Source organism: Morchella importuna (assembly GCF_003444635.1).
Source record: "Morchella importuna strain M04M26 chromosome Unknown Morimp01GS020, whole genome shotgun sequence".
In the NCBI taxonomy this organism is placed as follows: Eukaryota; Fungi; Ascomycota; class Pezizomycetes; order Pezizales; family Morchellaceae; genus Morchella; species Morchella importuna.
In genome coordinates, this window is record NW_025763417.1 from 504790 (window position 1) to 521255 (window position 16466).

Below are 16466 nucleotides of genomic sequence, written 5' to 3' on the forward strand. Positions count from 1 at the left end.
CTCTGGATTTTCAGGTTTGATGTCTTCAGGTTTGATGTCTTTAGGTTTGATGTCATTAGGTTTGATGTCTTCAGGTTTGATGTCTTCAGGTTTAATGTCTTCAGGTTTGATGTCTTCAGGTTTGATATCTCTATCGGCCACCCGCCCCCTGACTCACAACCATCCCGAAGACCCACCGCCGCATCTTTGGTAACCCTATATAAAGTAGTATATCTTCCATCTTTGAAATAAAGGGTCTCCCGATCAAGGGTAAGGTTTCCTCTAAAGGGGGGAGTATGGGACCAGGGGCCGGGCGATTCGAAATTTCTAGGTGAAGAAGTCATTTTTAATCCTCACCTGAGATTCCCTTATCGCTATTACTAGCATGTAAAAATTATATGAGCCGACAGCGTTCGGTTTCTCCAGTTGGACTCATGTGCTTACTATATTGTGTACCGGGAAAAGGTAGTACATACTGTACGATATCTCTATCCAAAGGAAAGTTAGAGCCGATATATTGGATAGACTGTTTGTTTGGGTATAAACAGTTAAAGGTCTAGGTTATTGACATTACTACATAGTTATAGGCTTTGGAGCCCTTCTATGGCTACGCGAAGATTCGAAATGATGCATGTGTGCATGTGTGTTTATAGGGTCTTTAGGGCATTGCCAATGATCTCTTAAATATGTAGTTAGGCTGGATTAATTGCAATACTAGCTTCTAGACTTGCCCGGTAGTGAAGATAATACGTACTAATCATGACATATGATCCGGTTAGAAAATAGTATTATCCAGGAACCTTCGGGGCCTGGCCAGCTTACTGGTAACAGTAGTCAGCAACGTCTGACGTCAAGGGATAAACTCAGCAAGCTTCGGTCTCAGGAGTGTTACATATGTATTCTAAGAAGAGGTATTGTGCCTCATAATCGGGTTGCTCCTGGGCTTTGGGGTCTGCGAAACGGGGACGAAGAAGTAGTAGTAAATGGTTTTAGTATCGAATCCTTAACTAGGTCCCTGCTGCATCGCCGTGAAGTTTGTTTGGTCCGCTACTTTAGACTTGTATGTAGGTAAAACTGCATACATGTATGTATGTAGGTACATGTATGTACATGTACCTACAGGTAGATACATGTATGTAGTAGAGTGTAACCTACTCTATTCTACATAGAGTAGGTAGGTACTTCTAGGAATCCGGGTAACAGGGGGGTATCCATGAAGTGAGTATCTGTGCCCTGAATAATGAGGCGCACGTCCTCTCAGCCAGCCGCTCCAAAGCTGACAACCAATCAACCTTCAATCAAGTCTGTTTAACCTTCTCCTACTGCTGTGCAGTCGGTTCCTTCGTGACGATCGTTTTTGACCATATTCAATCATTCCCTTACAATACTATTCAACGGTTGTTGGCAAATCTCTTTCCACCACTCGGAGTGGTACAGGAGCTATCCCCTAATTCACTCCTATGACCTCAGATCCCAACCGTCAAGAGAGTGTCCGGTCCGTTAACGACTTTTCAACGGCTATGGCATCACAACAAACCCCCCCTCCTGCGCAGAACGGCCATGCACTAGTTCCTTCACAGCAGCAGCAGCAGCAGCAGCAACCCCCTAGTCCTTCACTGGGGGAACAGGACAAAGCAAGACTAATCGAAGAGATTCTGCTTTCAGATGTCAGTACTTGCGTTTCAAGTAATTACATAGTGTCGCGGCTGACCATAGTGTTTAATTAGGTTGGTGTGAAAACACTTCTTAATAGACTCAAACAAAGCATAACAGCCTGTAGAGTAAGCTTTCTGAGTTGTCGCAATTTTAAGCTTAATTTCTGACGTTCAATAAATAGGAATTTTCTGCATTTATTAAACGCCGTGCTTCCCTCGAGGAAGAGCATGCCCAAGGTCTACGTAAGCTTTGTAGCCTCACGCACACTAATATCCGTAGACCCGAATGTCGCCAAGGTACCTATGCCCGCTCATTCGAGGAGACCACCCGCATCCATGGCCGGATGGCAGAAAATGGCCTGCAGTTCAGTCTCGCCCTGCAACAAATGTACGAAGATCTTACAGAGCTGGGAAATAACATGGATCGTGGCAAAAAACATTGGAAACAGACTGGATTGGCTTTTGAAAGGAAGGTTCAAGATGCGGAAATGCTTGTAGAAAAGGCAAAAATTAAATATGATACTGCAGCAGAGGAATATGATCGTGCTAAATCTGGAGACCGACGCGCTGGGAAGTCACCTTTTAGTATAAGAGGAACCAAAAAAGGACCACAGCATGAAGAGGATTTATATCGCAAGGTCCAAATTGCTGATGGAGACTATTCTGCTAGAGTACAGCAAGCAAGTGCAGCGCGTGCTGAGCTAATAAGCTCTCTTCGTCCGTCGGCAGTGAGAAGCTTGCGGGAGATGGTTGCCGAATGTGACAGTGGGCTGACAGCGCAACTGCAGAGATTTGGTGGGTATCCTTTTCCGAGTCAGAAGATCTCTGCTAATATCTTTCAGCTCAATTGAACGAGAAATATCTGCTTAGCAATGGGTTGAGTGTTAGTCCCATAAAATCAGAGAATCCAGATGCCCGTAGCATGCGTGATGTTATATCTCTCATCAACAATGAAAAGGACTTTGAGAGTTATATTCTTGACCTCGCTGCCACAGTTCCACTAAGTTCTCGAAACCAGGAAGTCAAATATGAACGGCACCCTGTGCGTATCTCTACATAAATTTCTCCTCTTCTCGACTAACTTTCCTAGTCCCTAACCTCATCAGGCCCCAACCCCAGTTCTGCACCTCCAAACCAGCCCATGCAACAAGGAGCCCACCAACAAGCATATCATCATCAGCAATCTCCTCAGCCAGTTCATCAGCCAGTTCATCAGCCAGTTCATCAGCCAGTTCATCAGTCACCCCAGCAACAAACTCACCAGCCCAACCACCAGCCAACTCGCAATATCTCTCCTGATCGTGATCAAAAGTCACAAATTCCGCAGTCACAAGGATTTGGCGCAGTTGTTCAAGCACCGGTCATGTTCCCATCACCCAATTCCCAGCAGATCTCGGTTCCAACACAGTACGCCGGTTCTCATTTCACCGGCGTGGACTATCCTAAAACTCGACCAGTATTTGGGCAATCCCTAGAGGCGCTGTCGGCGAGGGATGAGAGTGTTGTCCCAATCCTCGTCTACCAATGTATCCAAGCTGTTGATCTCTATGGCCTCGACGTGGAAGGAATATACCGTCTTAGCGGCGAGAAAAAGCATGTCGAAAGACTCAAATTGATATTCGACAACGATCCCTCCTCAGTCGATTTCCGCAAACAGGAAGATTTCTTCGGTGATGTCAATTCTGTTGCGTCCATACTCAAGCAATTCTTCCGTGATCTTCCAGATCCATTACTCACCAACCTTCTATATAAAGAATTCATCGCGGCCTCCAGAATCGTCGATGATATAACTCGAAGGGATAGTCTTCATGAGCTTATCAACAGATTACCAGACCCAAATTATGCGACGTTGCGAGCTGTAATTCTGCACTTGAATCGGGTGCAGATGAATTCTAATGCGAACCGGATGAATAGTGGTAACTTGGCGATTTGCTTTGGGCCAACTTTGATGGGAAGTAATCTTAGCCCTAATATTGCGGATGCCGGATGGCAAGTTCGAGTTGTTGATACTATCCTTCAGAACTGCTTTAGCATTTTTGTAAGTATTTACCTCGAGTTTGTGGAGGGCTAGGCTCTAGATACTGACTGTCTTAGGATGACGATTGAGGAGCCACAGGCATTGAGCGAACCCGTTATGGCAAATTTGCTTTACGGGAAAAGTGGCGTTAAACTTCCCATTTCACTTGTCTTCTCGAATACCCCAGACCTTGGATTTGCTTTGTTGTATCTATTTTTTCTTTACTTTACTAATGTTTATCAGCCGTGGCAATAACGGAGTATTTAATGTCTTTTGCCATTTTGTATACTTTCTCTTCTGGTATATTTGGTGGGAAGTCCTTACATTTAGTTATTTTGTCTGTGATCGCGTTGTTACCCCGCTCGTTTACTCTTTTTTTTACTCCTTGGTTATTTCTTTGCGAGTGCTAGTGCATATTTGGGATTGAACTCTATATTTTGAATCGTAGACCTGTTTATAATTTAAGGTAAGGATGCTGGTTCAAAAGTAGCAAATAAAAATAGAGATATTTCACCTTGCATTAACGCACTTCCATGCAGAAAAGCTTATTTGAACGTCAATCATTGTATCCTATCTCGCTTGTGCTGGCGATTTTTTACTACCTTTGCTCTTTTCTCCCCGGGGACACTTATTGTTTAGGGACATCCCTGACATATATCTAGTGCTTCCATACACATTGCATAGGCGCATATATGATTATGAATTCATATCATTGATATTTGTAGATACATGTATATGCATGTGTACCTAAATACATAACATATGTGCTCAGTTGTGGCAATCCAAATCCTCCGGCGCCCAGATATTCCATAATCCGGCGCAGGTATCGAGGATCACCACCAAATAAACCAATGCCTGCGGATATGGGGTTGAGGCCATAAGTAAATGACGCTGAATTTGAAGGCTATTAGGCTTGAGAACATGCTCGGCACGATTAAAATTAGCCAAAGTGCCCGCATTATGCTCTATTGGTAAATAGCAATGACCCCGGCTACGTGCCTACGCCTGAGACACCCGGAATCGTTTCATGTTCATTGGGTTCATTACCACCAATCTGCAAACCAGCACCATTGTTGTCCGAGTCGAATCTCTCTTATAATGATAGTATTATGGAAACCAGAGAACTGGGAACATATATTTCCAGCAATAAGGTTTGGCACCATTGATCTGATGCCTCGAATAGAGACTAGGTCCAAACTCATCGTAGTGAGATGGGTTTAAGCTATGTATGTACATTTGTCCCGCTGCGAAGTCTCACTCGGTATTCGAGAAGCTGATAGATCCAATGAGCTGGTGTATTCGGGGCCAAGAACTGCACGAGGCATCTCCATTGGTATTTTTTATAAGGCTCGGTATCCTAGTTGACACAATTGTTCTTAGGCTTCAGTGGACCGGCATACTCTAGAATCTCAGACCTGTTTGTATCTATAGAGTACATTTTTGCCTAATACCGTCCTTTCCGGATGCTTCTGTACCTATGTAGTACACGCTCGATCACTCGCTCACTACCTAGGCGTCGAGGCATTGACTTCTGGCCCAAGAGATGATCCAACGTCAGCCTCGTGCAGCAGTATCCTGAATCTCCCAGGCCCTGCGACACAAGTAGTTAGCCGTCCTACATGTAGCATCAATACCGCGCCGTTATTTAACGTTACTCAGGAAAAGAAAAATTCTCATGCATGATTCCAATTCCCGGGAGTGAGATTTCCCCCGTGCCTAATCGTAGAAGCACACGGTGAGGGGAAGCAAGAACGGTCCTCGGTAATCACCGCCAACATTGATCCTGGAAACAAATTCCCCAGATGTCGAACGGCATTCTCCGCATCTGCTACACGAGCCTCATACTTGGCGAAACCCTCGGTTGAAAGCTTGGCAAGCTAACTTTTTTTTCCGAATATCGAAATCTTAGTTGAACTTAGTTGAACCTTAGCAAAGCAAAGACAGAATCAACCAAACTTACAATGACACTCCCAACTTCCCCTGCTCCAACAGCAGCGCCAGCCAAAAAACAGCGCCCACGTAAGCAGGTGCGCCTCAAGAAACGCAAACTCGCCGAGGCCACCGCAGGCGCAGAGTCGGAGGATGAGGATTCGAGAGCAGCGAAGGAACACCAGGAGCAGCAGCCCAAGAAGATGGTAGAGAAGTCAGAGCCACAAGAGATACAGCAGCCCAAACTCCAGGGGAAGCCTGTCTCAACCAAACGGAAGGCAGATACAGCTGTAGGAGCAGGAGGAAAGAAGCCCAGACTACCGAAAAATAAGAGAGCAAAAGCGAAAGCCGCAGAGGAAAACCCAGAGGAGGAAGAAGCGGTGGACGAAGAAGTAGAAGGAGTAGAGGCGGAGGCCGTTGTGAAGAAGGATCCCCGGTTTATCGTATTCATTGGTATACCGATCCAATGCACCTTCCAACGCTCTCCTCACTAATTTTCACAAGGAAATCTCCCATTCACGACCACAAAGGCTGCACTGGAGAAGCATTTTGCTGCTGTCCAACCGAAATCCGTTCGCATAATCACACATCGCGATGACCCAAAAAAATGTAAAGGTTTCGCATTCCTCGAGTTCGAGGGTTATGATCGTATGCAGAGTTGTCTTCTCAAGTTTCACCACACAATTTTCAATGATGGGTCGGGAGATCGCAAAATCAATGTAGAATTGACGTAAAGTACACCTTCGCAATTTTACGGCGACATAAGCTAATGGGGATACAGTGCCGGTGGTGGTGGTGGAAAGAGTGAAGCCCGGAAGACAAAATTGGAAACCAAGAATCAGAAACTTGACGAACAGCGGAAGCGCAAAATCGAGGAGGAGGAAAAGCTCAAGGCGGAGAAAAAGGCGAAGCAGCCACAGGGTGACGATGAAGGTCAGGTTGGGATACATCCAAGTAGGAGACGTCAAGTGAGGTAGCAGGATGTATGATGTCATATTCAATATTCCACGAGTAATCAGAATCACGCTGGAGCTTGTATAGCAAGGCAGAAACCCAGAGCTTTGCTTCTAGGGTTGTCTCATAGGTACGCATAAAGACATTGCGCAAAAAAGAAAAAAAAAATATAATGTATAAAAGAAAGAGAAATACAAGACATACCGTAAGCAAATTTGACGGTCAACAAAGATACGACACATGGCTGCAACCTAGGGAATGTCGTGCTAAAAAAAAACTAAAAAAATAACAAACTGCAACATAAAAAAACAAGAAAAACACCTTTGCCCATGGGAAATTATAGCCACAACCAGGACATATACCGATGAAAAACAACTGTAATCGCTAACCCACAAGCAAATTCTGTCCCGTCCGCTCGCTCATGATTCGAGATGCCTCATATCAAACGGCCTTAGTCCTCTGACCACCACTATCACTATTCATTATATCTCCAATGTGCGCCTATAGTATGGTGCAGCCCTTCTTGACATTCTTCTTGGGGGCGGGCATCAAGACAGCTCTGTGTACAGAATATGTCGTTAGTTTACGATCACCCTCCGAACAGATTGTTGCATTTGGGCTCACCTGATGGCCTCATCGAAAACATTCTTCAAACCCTTCTGGGTGAGCGCTGAGCACTCCAAGTACCGAACAGCATTGATCTCCTTAGCTCTCTGCATACCCTGGGGGTAGGAGATTGGTGCCATCCGCTTCTCACGAAGCCCTTGTGCTGTCTTCGCATCATCACGAAGATCCAGCTTAGTACCGACAAGGATTATAGGAATATTGGGTGCGTGGTGGGAAATCTCTGGGAACCACTAGAAATACGACTAATGTTAGAAGTCTAAATCCTTGCCACATTCCTGCATAGCACGATGTATATCTCAAAAGCTTCCGACGAATGACAGACCTTTGACAGAACGTTGTCGAATGATGGCGGGCTGACAATCGAAAAGCAAACAAGAAACACATCTGTCTGAGGGTATGATAGAGGGCGAAGACGGTCGTAATCTTCCTGCCCGGCAGTATCCCAAAGGCCCAAACTGATCGGCTTCCCATCTACCATAACGTTGGCAGAGTAGTTATCGAAGCTGATATCGAAAGTTAATTGGCATTCATATGAATCGATGACTAGATGGATGTAAACACCGGGACTTACACAGTAGGAATATACTCCCCAGGAAAGGCATTCGTGGTATAACTAATAAGCAAACAAGTCTATCATACTGGTTAGATAAAATGTGGAAACAATTGTCGGTGATGTAGGAAGCCAAGGGGGTGAATATGAAGGTACCTTTCCAACTGCACCGTCACCAGTTACAACACACTACATCATTACCAGGTCAGTAAACTTGGATAAGAACAACAGCAACACATAGCAAGCAGTGATAGATACTACTACTAACCTTGAGTGATTTTGTAGCAGCAGCCATTTTAAAACTATAAGCTTAGTGTTACTGAGTTTTGATGTTATTGATATCTAAACTAAAGTGTTAACAATTCAGATGTTAGTTTTAGTGATGTACGAGAGAGTTGCTTGAATTTTTGGTGTTTTATTTCGATTGTCGGAGGGGGAGGGGATAGAAGAGGGTTTGGGCCGAAGTAGTCTGTCCGGGATGGCAAGAAGCGAGGGGGGAGCTTTTAGAAGAGTTAAGCGCTGACCTCTCTGATTATGGCAGGAACACTGAGGGGTGACAGAAGTGGCGTTACGGTGAGAAATGTAGCAGAAGGAGCTTGGGGTGTGAAAGATTTCTATTCTAATGTGATGCCGAACACGGGATGTGTGAAGGAATACAAGTGACAGAATAGAAGGGAGCAGAGAAGACGTAGAGAAGGGGAGGGCCGGAAAATCAGAAAGGGGACAACAGAGTCGATACAGTACTTACAGCAAGTCAAGCAAGAAGAGAGCAGCAGCAGGACACAACAGTAGGTATGCAATGTATGTAATGTACGTATGTTATGTATGTAGGTATCAGCAGCAACAGGCAACACAGGGCAACAGAAACAGAACAGGTTCTGTGAACACGGGGGAGTGCCTAGGGTGGATAAACCTAGATGGGATGAGACGGGATGGGATGGGATGGGTTCACAGAGGAGGAGCGAAAAGTGCTGGGGGGCCGCTGGGGGGGAAGGAGGAGCGAGAGAGAGGCAGAAGCCGTGTGGCTGGAGAATTGTGGAATGGGCGAGTGAGTGAGCCTGTGCGAATAGACTGGCCGAGAAAGGGTAGGCAGGGAAGTGGCCCGATAGAGATGGTCTGTGAATACCGGCTGCCCTTTGCTTAGTACCTGTTGGTCCAGAGAGGCTCGGCTAAAATGAGGAGGGGATGTATGTACTGGGATCCGTCGGCTGCTGCGACTGCTAGATGCAGGGTCGGGGATCAATCGCACGTGGCAAGAAGCAGATGGATTCACTAACTGAGAAAACGCCAGAGAGAAGGAAGATTGTTGCTACGAATATGGTTTAGAGACTGAGTGGCCATAGGCATACCTACATGTATTGGATGGATGATATCTCCAGAGAGATTCCACTCGGTGAAGACTTATCTATAGGCTGGGTTTAATTTGGTGCCAAAGATCATTGAACTATTTTTAAAGGGGCGAGAGCCCGTGGCACATTTAAACTCATACATCATATGAATCGGCTTGCCGGTTCTTTGTTTATGGCATGCCGGCATTACACTTGGCTGATACGGCCACCGGAAATCATTCCCATCCCTGTAGCGCTGAGTGAGAACCTATGCACCAAGATCATGGTAGCTTGTTGGTAAAGATATCTTTGCTGTCCCAAGACGAAAGGAATATCTAGCACTGGGACAAGAAACAGGGCGTCCTTAACAACCCAAAAGATTTAAACAAAAAACATGCGTCTAATCATTTCCAGTAGTACATGCGTGGTTAATCAATCCGTCCTATTGACGGCCTCACCCTCCTTGAGCTCGCTCTTATTGTTTTCAAGTTCTTTGATCTCGTCTCGCAAGATGGGGGTAACAGTCCGCGCAAACCAAACAGTTGAATAGAATAGCCCAGAAAAATCCATATCATACCTTCACAGACCACAAATCAGTACTTAGTAATGTCATAAAGTTTGGGCCATTCTGCTTACCAGTAATTGACGGCGCAGCAAACCCCTTCCTCACCACATTCCTGTGAGACTTTATGATACCACAAAGCTGGAAGGTAAAACATATCTCCAGGCTCCAATGTCACCCTGAGCGGTCTAGAATACTTCCAGAACACTCCCGCTCTTTCCAAAGGGCTATCGGGATCAACTGTTGCCCATCCTGGCAGCCAATCTTCCGGTTCATCGGGCACTATTTTCCAGTCGCCCTTTGCGTCGGGTACATACTTCGCTGTAGGTAACTCCCGCTCCTCTACACACGCAATTTCAAGCGGGGAAAGAATCACAAAATTCTTCTTCCCAGACACCTGACAGTATAGGTTCTCATAATGATCTTTATGCAGTGTAGTTACCGAGCGGTCGTTACCAATCCAAATATTTGTAGCATCGGGCTCGCGCTCAAAGAACTCAGTCGCAAAGCCCACGTCGGCCGGAATATCAGACAAGAGCGGTAAATACTCGTCATGGAGATTGTTATCTTCTACACGCTATTTAGACCCAAATTCTAGAAAAGAAAAGAAGGAAGAGTTATTATATCGAACTCACGGGATTGAGCATATTTCACTGTTGTGCTATCCTCCACCGGAGCCCGCAGGTAGTCTACGAACTCAGCGAAAGGCTCCTCTAATGTGTGCGGCTGCACAAAGTAGTCCACCCCATTCACAGAGACCACCGAGTCGGCATTCCTAACGGCCAGTCAGCCACAGCCACAGACTAATTCTCCGATAGACTCACCCGAATGGCGTCATGGCAACCTTAATATCTCTCCCCTCCATCTTCTGTTTCAGATACCCCACCTTCCACTTCTTTACGGCTTCCCAGTTTGCGGTTGCACCCCGGAAAACAACCGGCTGGTTCTTTGCTACATATCGAGCAAATTGTAGCGATGTCGGGGCGCCATCTACACTTTCGACCCGGGGCGGGTTGAATTCATGGTACATGGTTAGAAGATCTGTGAACGCATCTCCGACGTTCGGGACGTTGGACACAATGCTGGACATGGTGATATGCTTTTTAATACCGAAGTAGCTGGCGGCGTCGGTTTGGTGTTTCTGAACAGGGTTGCGGTTGACAGCCCACTAAGGATGCGAACCTACAGTATGTACAGTAGCTACCTACATATAAGCTAGAAGCCCTGCAACATTAAACCTCCGGTCAAACGAAGATCTTATGTCTAATAATCAAGACTACATTTACGAAACTAACCGCATAAGATTGATTTAATTCGGTACTACTCGAGCTCTGAGTACATGTACATGGTACAGTCGCCATGTAACTGGCGCAGCGTTCATTTGTGCCTGCCTACCAGGTTAAACTGGAACCCAGCACTATTAATTTGAGAAACCATATATGCAGCAAATCTACACACCATCTTTATCCACGGGTTTTGACTGGCAAGGCCATCTATCTACATCTGTGTAGAATATATCTTTCCAAAATATCGATCATGCACATACTATAGCCCATTAAGCCATGTTTCCACAAGCCTTAATTATAGGCCTTATCTCTGTGTATGTATTTGTATTTAAATGTTGGCGTCACAGTTTTTGTATTTACCTAGCAGTTTTCCCAGGCCATGAATGAGGAAGTTTATGCATGTAGATACCATGACGTCGAATAGATATAATGTACGTACATCATAACACAAGGGAGGGACAGCAAATTTGGGACTGCACATGGCTACATATATCTCAAAATTGGAGTTATAAATCCCCAGTCCGAGGTGATACCAGGATGACTCCCGTCAATACAGGGAGTATGCGAGTTTTTGACCCAATGTCAAGGAAATATTTCTATGACCGGCGTGACCCCTTCCAGTCATAAGAGCACCCAAGATTCTCAGGATAGGCACCTTTAGCTAACGTCCACAGCTAGGAGGTAGCTCTTTCTCAGCACCTTGCACCCTTCTCGCGATCACGGAGTATCAACTACCAACAGTCGAGGGCCGGCGCCAGATTTACATGTAACGTACAGCATTCCCATGCGGAAATTCCTAACATAGCAGCCAGATTTGCAACCTCTAACAAGACCTTAGTATAGCCTAAGAATCTATCCAATACCCAACAGAACGAGAACCAGTCTCCGCACCTCAGTGGTCTGATGATCTCGAGCGTCGATACACAAACCAATCGAAATAAACTTACTCACAGAAAATCACTCGGTGTTCACACTAGCGATTCCAGCTACAACAAACCTCTCAACGAGCGCAGTAAGACCGTAGCCCTTGGAAGATCACATAATTAGATTTTATAGTATTAACGAGCCCCCCATGGAGCTAAAAGCAGCAAAGGAAAGAAGGTGAACATGGGGTTGGACGTGGCCCAGCGGTATAGAGCTCACACTCTGTACCGAACTTGTGAGCGTTCAACCCCCCCTCCGGACGTAGAAAGACGTAGCAACCGAGGCCTAGGCAGTGTTGTGAACTTTTTTGTTTTGTTTTGTAAATTATTGATGTCGAGCGGGTTTTTTTTATTTTTATTATAATATTCGAGCAACAGCTATGGTACTTGAGGTTACTGGTAAAAGTATGATATATAGGTTGTCGGCCATAGTCACAAACCCATACGAACAATCCAGTATGTTCTCACCAAGCCGAATTAACCATTGTTCCTACTCAGCATTGTTCCTACCCAGCTAGCCAAACCAATCAGCAACCCGCATTTGCGAAATTTTACTCGTCCTGACATTTTATATTATAAGAGATTCAGGGACAAACAGACAACAAGTGCACAGAAGGGATTCTCCCAAATGAGCCCCCCTTCGATCAGTCAAAGCCCCAGCCCAATCCCGCACCTAGCACTGGTTTGCTACACGCACGTACCGCGCCTAGTACTAGCCTGCGCACAAGTCAAGATCCCGCACACACGGCTACATTATCCCCTCTCCCGTCGCCCTTGGATCCCGCTTTCAACATCAACAAAAATATCAATGCACCTAGCTTCCTCCCCATATTCTTGGCTCTCCATCAGCACCCCTACGATCAATATCATATGTATCAGAACTGAAAGTTTGTGAGTGTCTAATCCCACTTATCTCTTACCTCTTAGATCCCCACTCCCTTTTACCCCACCACCCTCTGTTTGGGAACATCGAGTCCCTTTTTCTCCATACACTCACCCCGTCCCTCTTCTACACCTCATTATTCATTATTACCCTTCAACCTCCCCTTCAAGAGCGACCCCCCCCCCCCCCCCAACAAACCCAAACCCATCTCGTCTCGATTTCCTTTTATCCTGCAGTCGATTAGCATTCGAGTGAGATTTCATGACTAAGCCCTCGAAGTTCTCACTAATGTGGAGAGGGTGATTGATGCTGTTATTTGACTCCACAAACACATATATATACTAATTGTTTTCATTCTCGACATTACTAACAAGGGCACACAGCGTATCCGACGACACATGAAAAGAAAATAAAAAAGAGAAATCCTATTTACTCAAAAGCGGCGCATAACCTATCTACCCGCACCAGTCCCTATACAGTAACATTAACATTACTAGCCATACACACTACATAGCAGTAACCCTCTCCGGTGCATGCTTGAATCCGCCCCTCTCAGCATCTGTAATGATGCTATCGTCTTCTCTCACCCTATCATCAAACACCACCGGCGGTGGGAGGGGCTTATCGAAGCACCCAAAGTGTCTTCCGGTGGTTTTACAGAACACCCATGTGGCAGAAGTCCTCACTACCACCGAGAGAGCGAGGAATACGATCGATCCGACAGGAGCGGCAACAAATGTTCCTATAATCAAATATTAGTAAAAATGTCTTATTATATAACTGGAAAGGGGGTCTCAGGCATACCGAAAACACTCCAGTCATTGGCATACAGCCCGTTCACCAAGATGAGGAGCTGCGCGCCATCATAGGCGTTTCCGTAGTAGATGGTACCAAAGATCCAGACACTGAGGATACCGCCAAAGCCACCGATAACAGCGTCGAACCCGTTGACGAAGTACAAGCTGGGGAACAACCCGAGCAAGAAAGCTGGGATACATGCGGCAGAGAAGATGTCACTAATGAGGAATATACGCAGAATACTGGGCGACTTGAGTGCGATGACAATTGTGGGAATGATAATGATGATCGTGATAACACGGACATAGATCAACGGCAGTTTGTTGCGGAACATGTCATTGGAGATTGTGGAAACCATTGCCGACTGCAGGGAGTCGAATACTAATCATAGGGTCAATGATTGATCAAATGAGAGCTAGGAGAAGAAGAGGCTTACCTGCACAGGAAAGACAGCACACCATGATAATGACAAATCCAACGACCCAGGCGGGAAGTTTTTCAACCAAAAGGAAGAAAGCAAGACCTCCGTATTCACCTGGGGTCCAGACACCTGACCAGGCGGCGATGAGACCGGTTGAGGCGATAAGCAAAAGGATAACAAAAATAACCACTGTAGCAATTGAAACACCAATCCAAAGGTCCTTATCAGTCTTAGACGCAAAGGCACGCATCCAGAAACTAGAGAGGAACATGTCGTTTGTAATAATAGCAACCAAGAGGATGTAAATGAGCTGGTATCCAAGCTCAGAGTCCTGTGTAAGTTCTGAGGGGCCGATTGCCGTTCTATCGATGGAGACAGAGGTTCCAATGGCAATGGCACAGATGATAATGAGCAGACCCATGATGGCACCCTGGACGTTATCTGTAATGAAGGAGATCCGGAAACCACCGAGAGAGGTATAGATCGAAGTAACAGCAACTTCAACGATCATAATTGGCAATGGATCGAGTCCAGTCAAAGAGCCCAAGACCTGTTGTATCGAGGAGAGCTCGGCAACCATGTATAGGAACATGGTAGCGACAGTCAAGAAACTCAAGTACAGACTGGCAATGGTTCCAAATCGATCCTTAACCCACATAGTGAGAATAAAGCCGTCGGGAGACCTCCTACGGATTATGGGAGCCAAGATAGCGAATCCCATGAGAGGGAGCGCGGAACACGCAGCATAAGTGATAGCTCCTTGAAGACCAGCGATTGTCGCGATTTCAGGGTACGAAACCAAAATTGAAGATCCAAGTGCTGTAACACAAAGTCAGTACTACAGCAAAAGCGGGGGAACAGGGGAGTGAGAGGTGGATCCTAGGTGCTAGAGGATCGGGAGATCTAGATGAAGGAGCTTTCCACAAATATTCCCCGTTCTCTAGCAGCCAAGGATCCTGGAAGCGGCAACACGTTTCCCACGCAAGTATTAACTTGTTCGAGTGCAAACGGTTCATTCTCAGCCTGAATCATCTGGCCCCGCCGCAGGATCTCTTTCCAAAATCCCCAGAGGAGTAGAAGAGTTGGATCCCACGGATCGAGGCCACACGCCCAAGCACCCGTAGTGAAGCCATGCAAATTCGCCCTCCTACCTTTTCTTTAGGGAGCGGGAGGGAGGGCGAAACAAGCATTGTATTTTTCTTCATACGAACCTGCTCGCTACATGTATTCATGATAGCTTTTGCTCAAGAAACTCTAATGTTGCCGCAACCCATCAACCTCGATTGATAGCTGCACTCACCAGAGGCGACAAAATTGAGTGCGACGGGAATTGCTGCAAATTTTTTGATAATCAGCTGGAAGCTCTCTCATAAGCTGCGCCAAAAAAAAAAGCTGAAGAATAAGAGTTTGCGAAAAGCTTCATTACTGCATACGCACCCGTCTGGGTTCTGCCTGAATGGATGAAATCCATCTTGGTCTGTTTTCGAAATTTCCATGCCAGGAACAAACCCATAACGCTTTTTCACAACCAAACATCAGCGCACAACTCCTTCCCTAGCGAAGCATCACGATACTTACAGGAATGCCGCAAAGGTAAGGTAAATAAGCACCTGCGATACAGGCTCCGAAGGGCTCCCCATCTTGTCGAATATACCAAATAAAAAAGGTTCGTCGCTGGGGGATTGGTAGAGAGCGAGAGGAAAAATCTTCCAAACAGGCGGGGCGGGAGGGGGAAGAGGCAGTGGAGGCGGTGGACAAACGAGGTGGGAGTTAAATACCTATCTCAACGGGTAGGTAGGTAGGGCCCTATCTGCAGCCCACCTGCCTGCTGCCCTACCACTTTTTTTTCCCCATCCGCTCTGAAACCCGGCACCAGCCATTCCCCATCTAGGTGATGTCAAAAGCCCTCGCTTCTCGCGTGGTGCACTGCAGAAAAAAAAGAAGGAACATGCATGGCGTAATCCCTGCACCGATAAGTGCGTGCGTGATTAGCCGCGCAAGAAACTGCATGACTTCGCGTACGATGAGAGCTCAAGCTTTTTACAGGTCATATTTTTCTTATTTGTGGTCATGGGAGCCGATGCCCTGGGACAATTGGGAATCGGAACATCTTTTCTAGCGTAGCCCTAAGTTCTAACATTGAGTTGAAAGTCTTGGGCGCAATTTTACTTTTTAGTTAGCCCCGAAGAAAGAATTTTGCATGGCTTTTCGGTAGTCTGCTGCTAACTAGTAGTGTTCATGAGTCGTCACTCGATGGTAACGCAGTGAGACTTCATGACGCCCGGATGGAACCTCGCCAAAGAATAGCAATTCATACAAGTGGCCAGCCAGATGGATGGAACGTCGTCGATGAACAGCATCGTCGCTGCGAATATATCTATATACAAACCTTTTTGTTTTGGCACACTCCCGAGGGAAGGATTGCAGCTGGATTATTCACGAATCTATTCCGGGCAATAGAATATGAGAAACGGGCTAGTGAGCACGAGATGACACCATTGTCCGTTCTTCCACACCGATTTTTCCGAACCTTGAGCTCAGTGCCGACACGCTA

General features: G+C 46.1%; 6 protein-coding genes across 6 annotated transcripts; 3 read left to right on the plus strand and 3 right to left on the minus strand.

Moving 5' to 3' along the window:
- Window positions 1-1439: 1439 nt before the first annotated feature.
- Window positions 1440-3740, plus strand: LAJ45_06750 (uncharacterized protein; the record flags this gene model as incomplete). Its single annotated transcript, XM_046116312.1, has 6 exons — window positions 1440-1646; window positions 1707-1760; window positions 1817-2429; window positions 2477-2676; window positions 2725-3672; window positions 3729-3740. The coding sequence occupies 6 exons, from the start codon at window positions 1440-1442 to the stop codon at window positions 3738-3740; spliced, it is 2034 nt and encodes a 677-aa protein (XP_045970515.1).
- A 1122-nt stretch (window positions 3741-4862) lies between these two features.
- On the plus strand, window positions 4863-5334 carry LAJ45_06751 (uncharacterized protein; the record flags this gene model as incomplete). The annotated part of the gene is made up of 4 exons (XM_046116313.1): window positions 4863-4877; window positions 4942-4984; window positions 5135-5256; window positions 5311-5334. 4 exons carry the CDS (start codon window positions 4863-4865, stop codon window positions 5332-5334), a joined length of 204 nt encoding a protein of 67 aa, XP_045970516.1.
- Window positions 5335-5612: 278 nt separating this feature from the next.
- On the plus strand, window positions 5613-6557 carry LAJ45_06752 (uncharacterized protein; the record flags this gene model as incomplete). The annotated part of the gene is made up of 3 exons (XM_046116314.1): window positions 5613-6033; window positions 6085-6310; window positions 6362-6557. 3 exons carry the CDS (start codon window positions 5613-5615, stop codon window positions 6555-6557), a joined length of 843 nt encoding a protein of 280 aa, XP_045970517.1.
- A 478-nt stretch (window positions 6558-7035) lies between these two features.
- Window positions 7036-8006, minus strand: LAJ45_06753 (uncharacterized protein; the record flags this gene model as incomplete). The annotated part of the gene is made up of 6 exons (XM_046116315.1): window positions 7036-7093; window positions 7159-7391; window positions 7484-7664; window positions 7733-7791; window positions 7868-7900; window positions 7980-8006. The coding sequence occupies 6 exons, from the start codon at window positions 8004-8006 to the stop codon at window positions 7036-7038; spliced, it is 591 nt and encodes a 196-aa protein (XP_045970518.1).
- A 1465-nt stretch (window positions 8007-9471) lies between these two features.
- Window positions 9472-10691, minus strand: LAJ45_06754 (uncharacterized protein; the record flags this gene model as incomplete). The annotated part of the gene is made up of 4 exons (XM_046116316.1): window positions 9472-9616; window positions 9676-10171; window positions 10237-10376; window positions 10426-10691. 4 exons carry the CDS (start codon window positions 10689-10691, stop codon window positions 9472-9474), a joined length of 1047 nt encoding a protein of 348 aa, XP_045970519.1.
- A 2508-nt stretch (window positions 10692-13199) lies between these two features.
- Window positions 13200-15552, minus strand: LAJ45_06755 (uncharacterized protein; the record flags this gene model as incomplete). Its single annotated transcript, XM_046116317.1, has 7 exons — window positions 13200-13435; window positions 13498-13872; window positions 13928-14731; window positions 15124-15126; window positions 15213-15245; window positions 15350-15429; window positions 15491-15552. 7 exons carry the CDS (start codon window positions 15550-15552, stop codon window positions 13200-13202), a joined length of 1593 nt encoding a protein of 530 aa, XP_045970520.1.
- Between the last annotated feature and the right edge of the window lie 914 nt (window positions 15553-16466).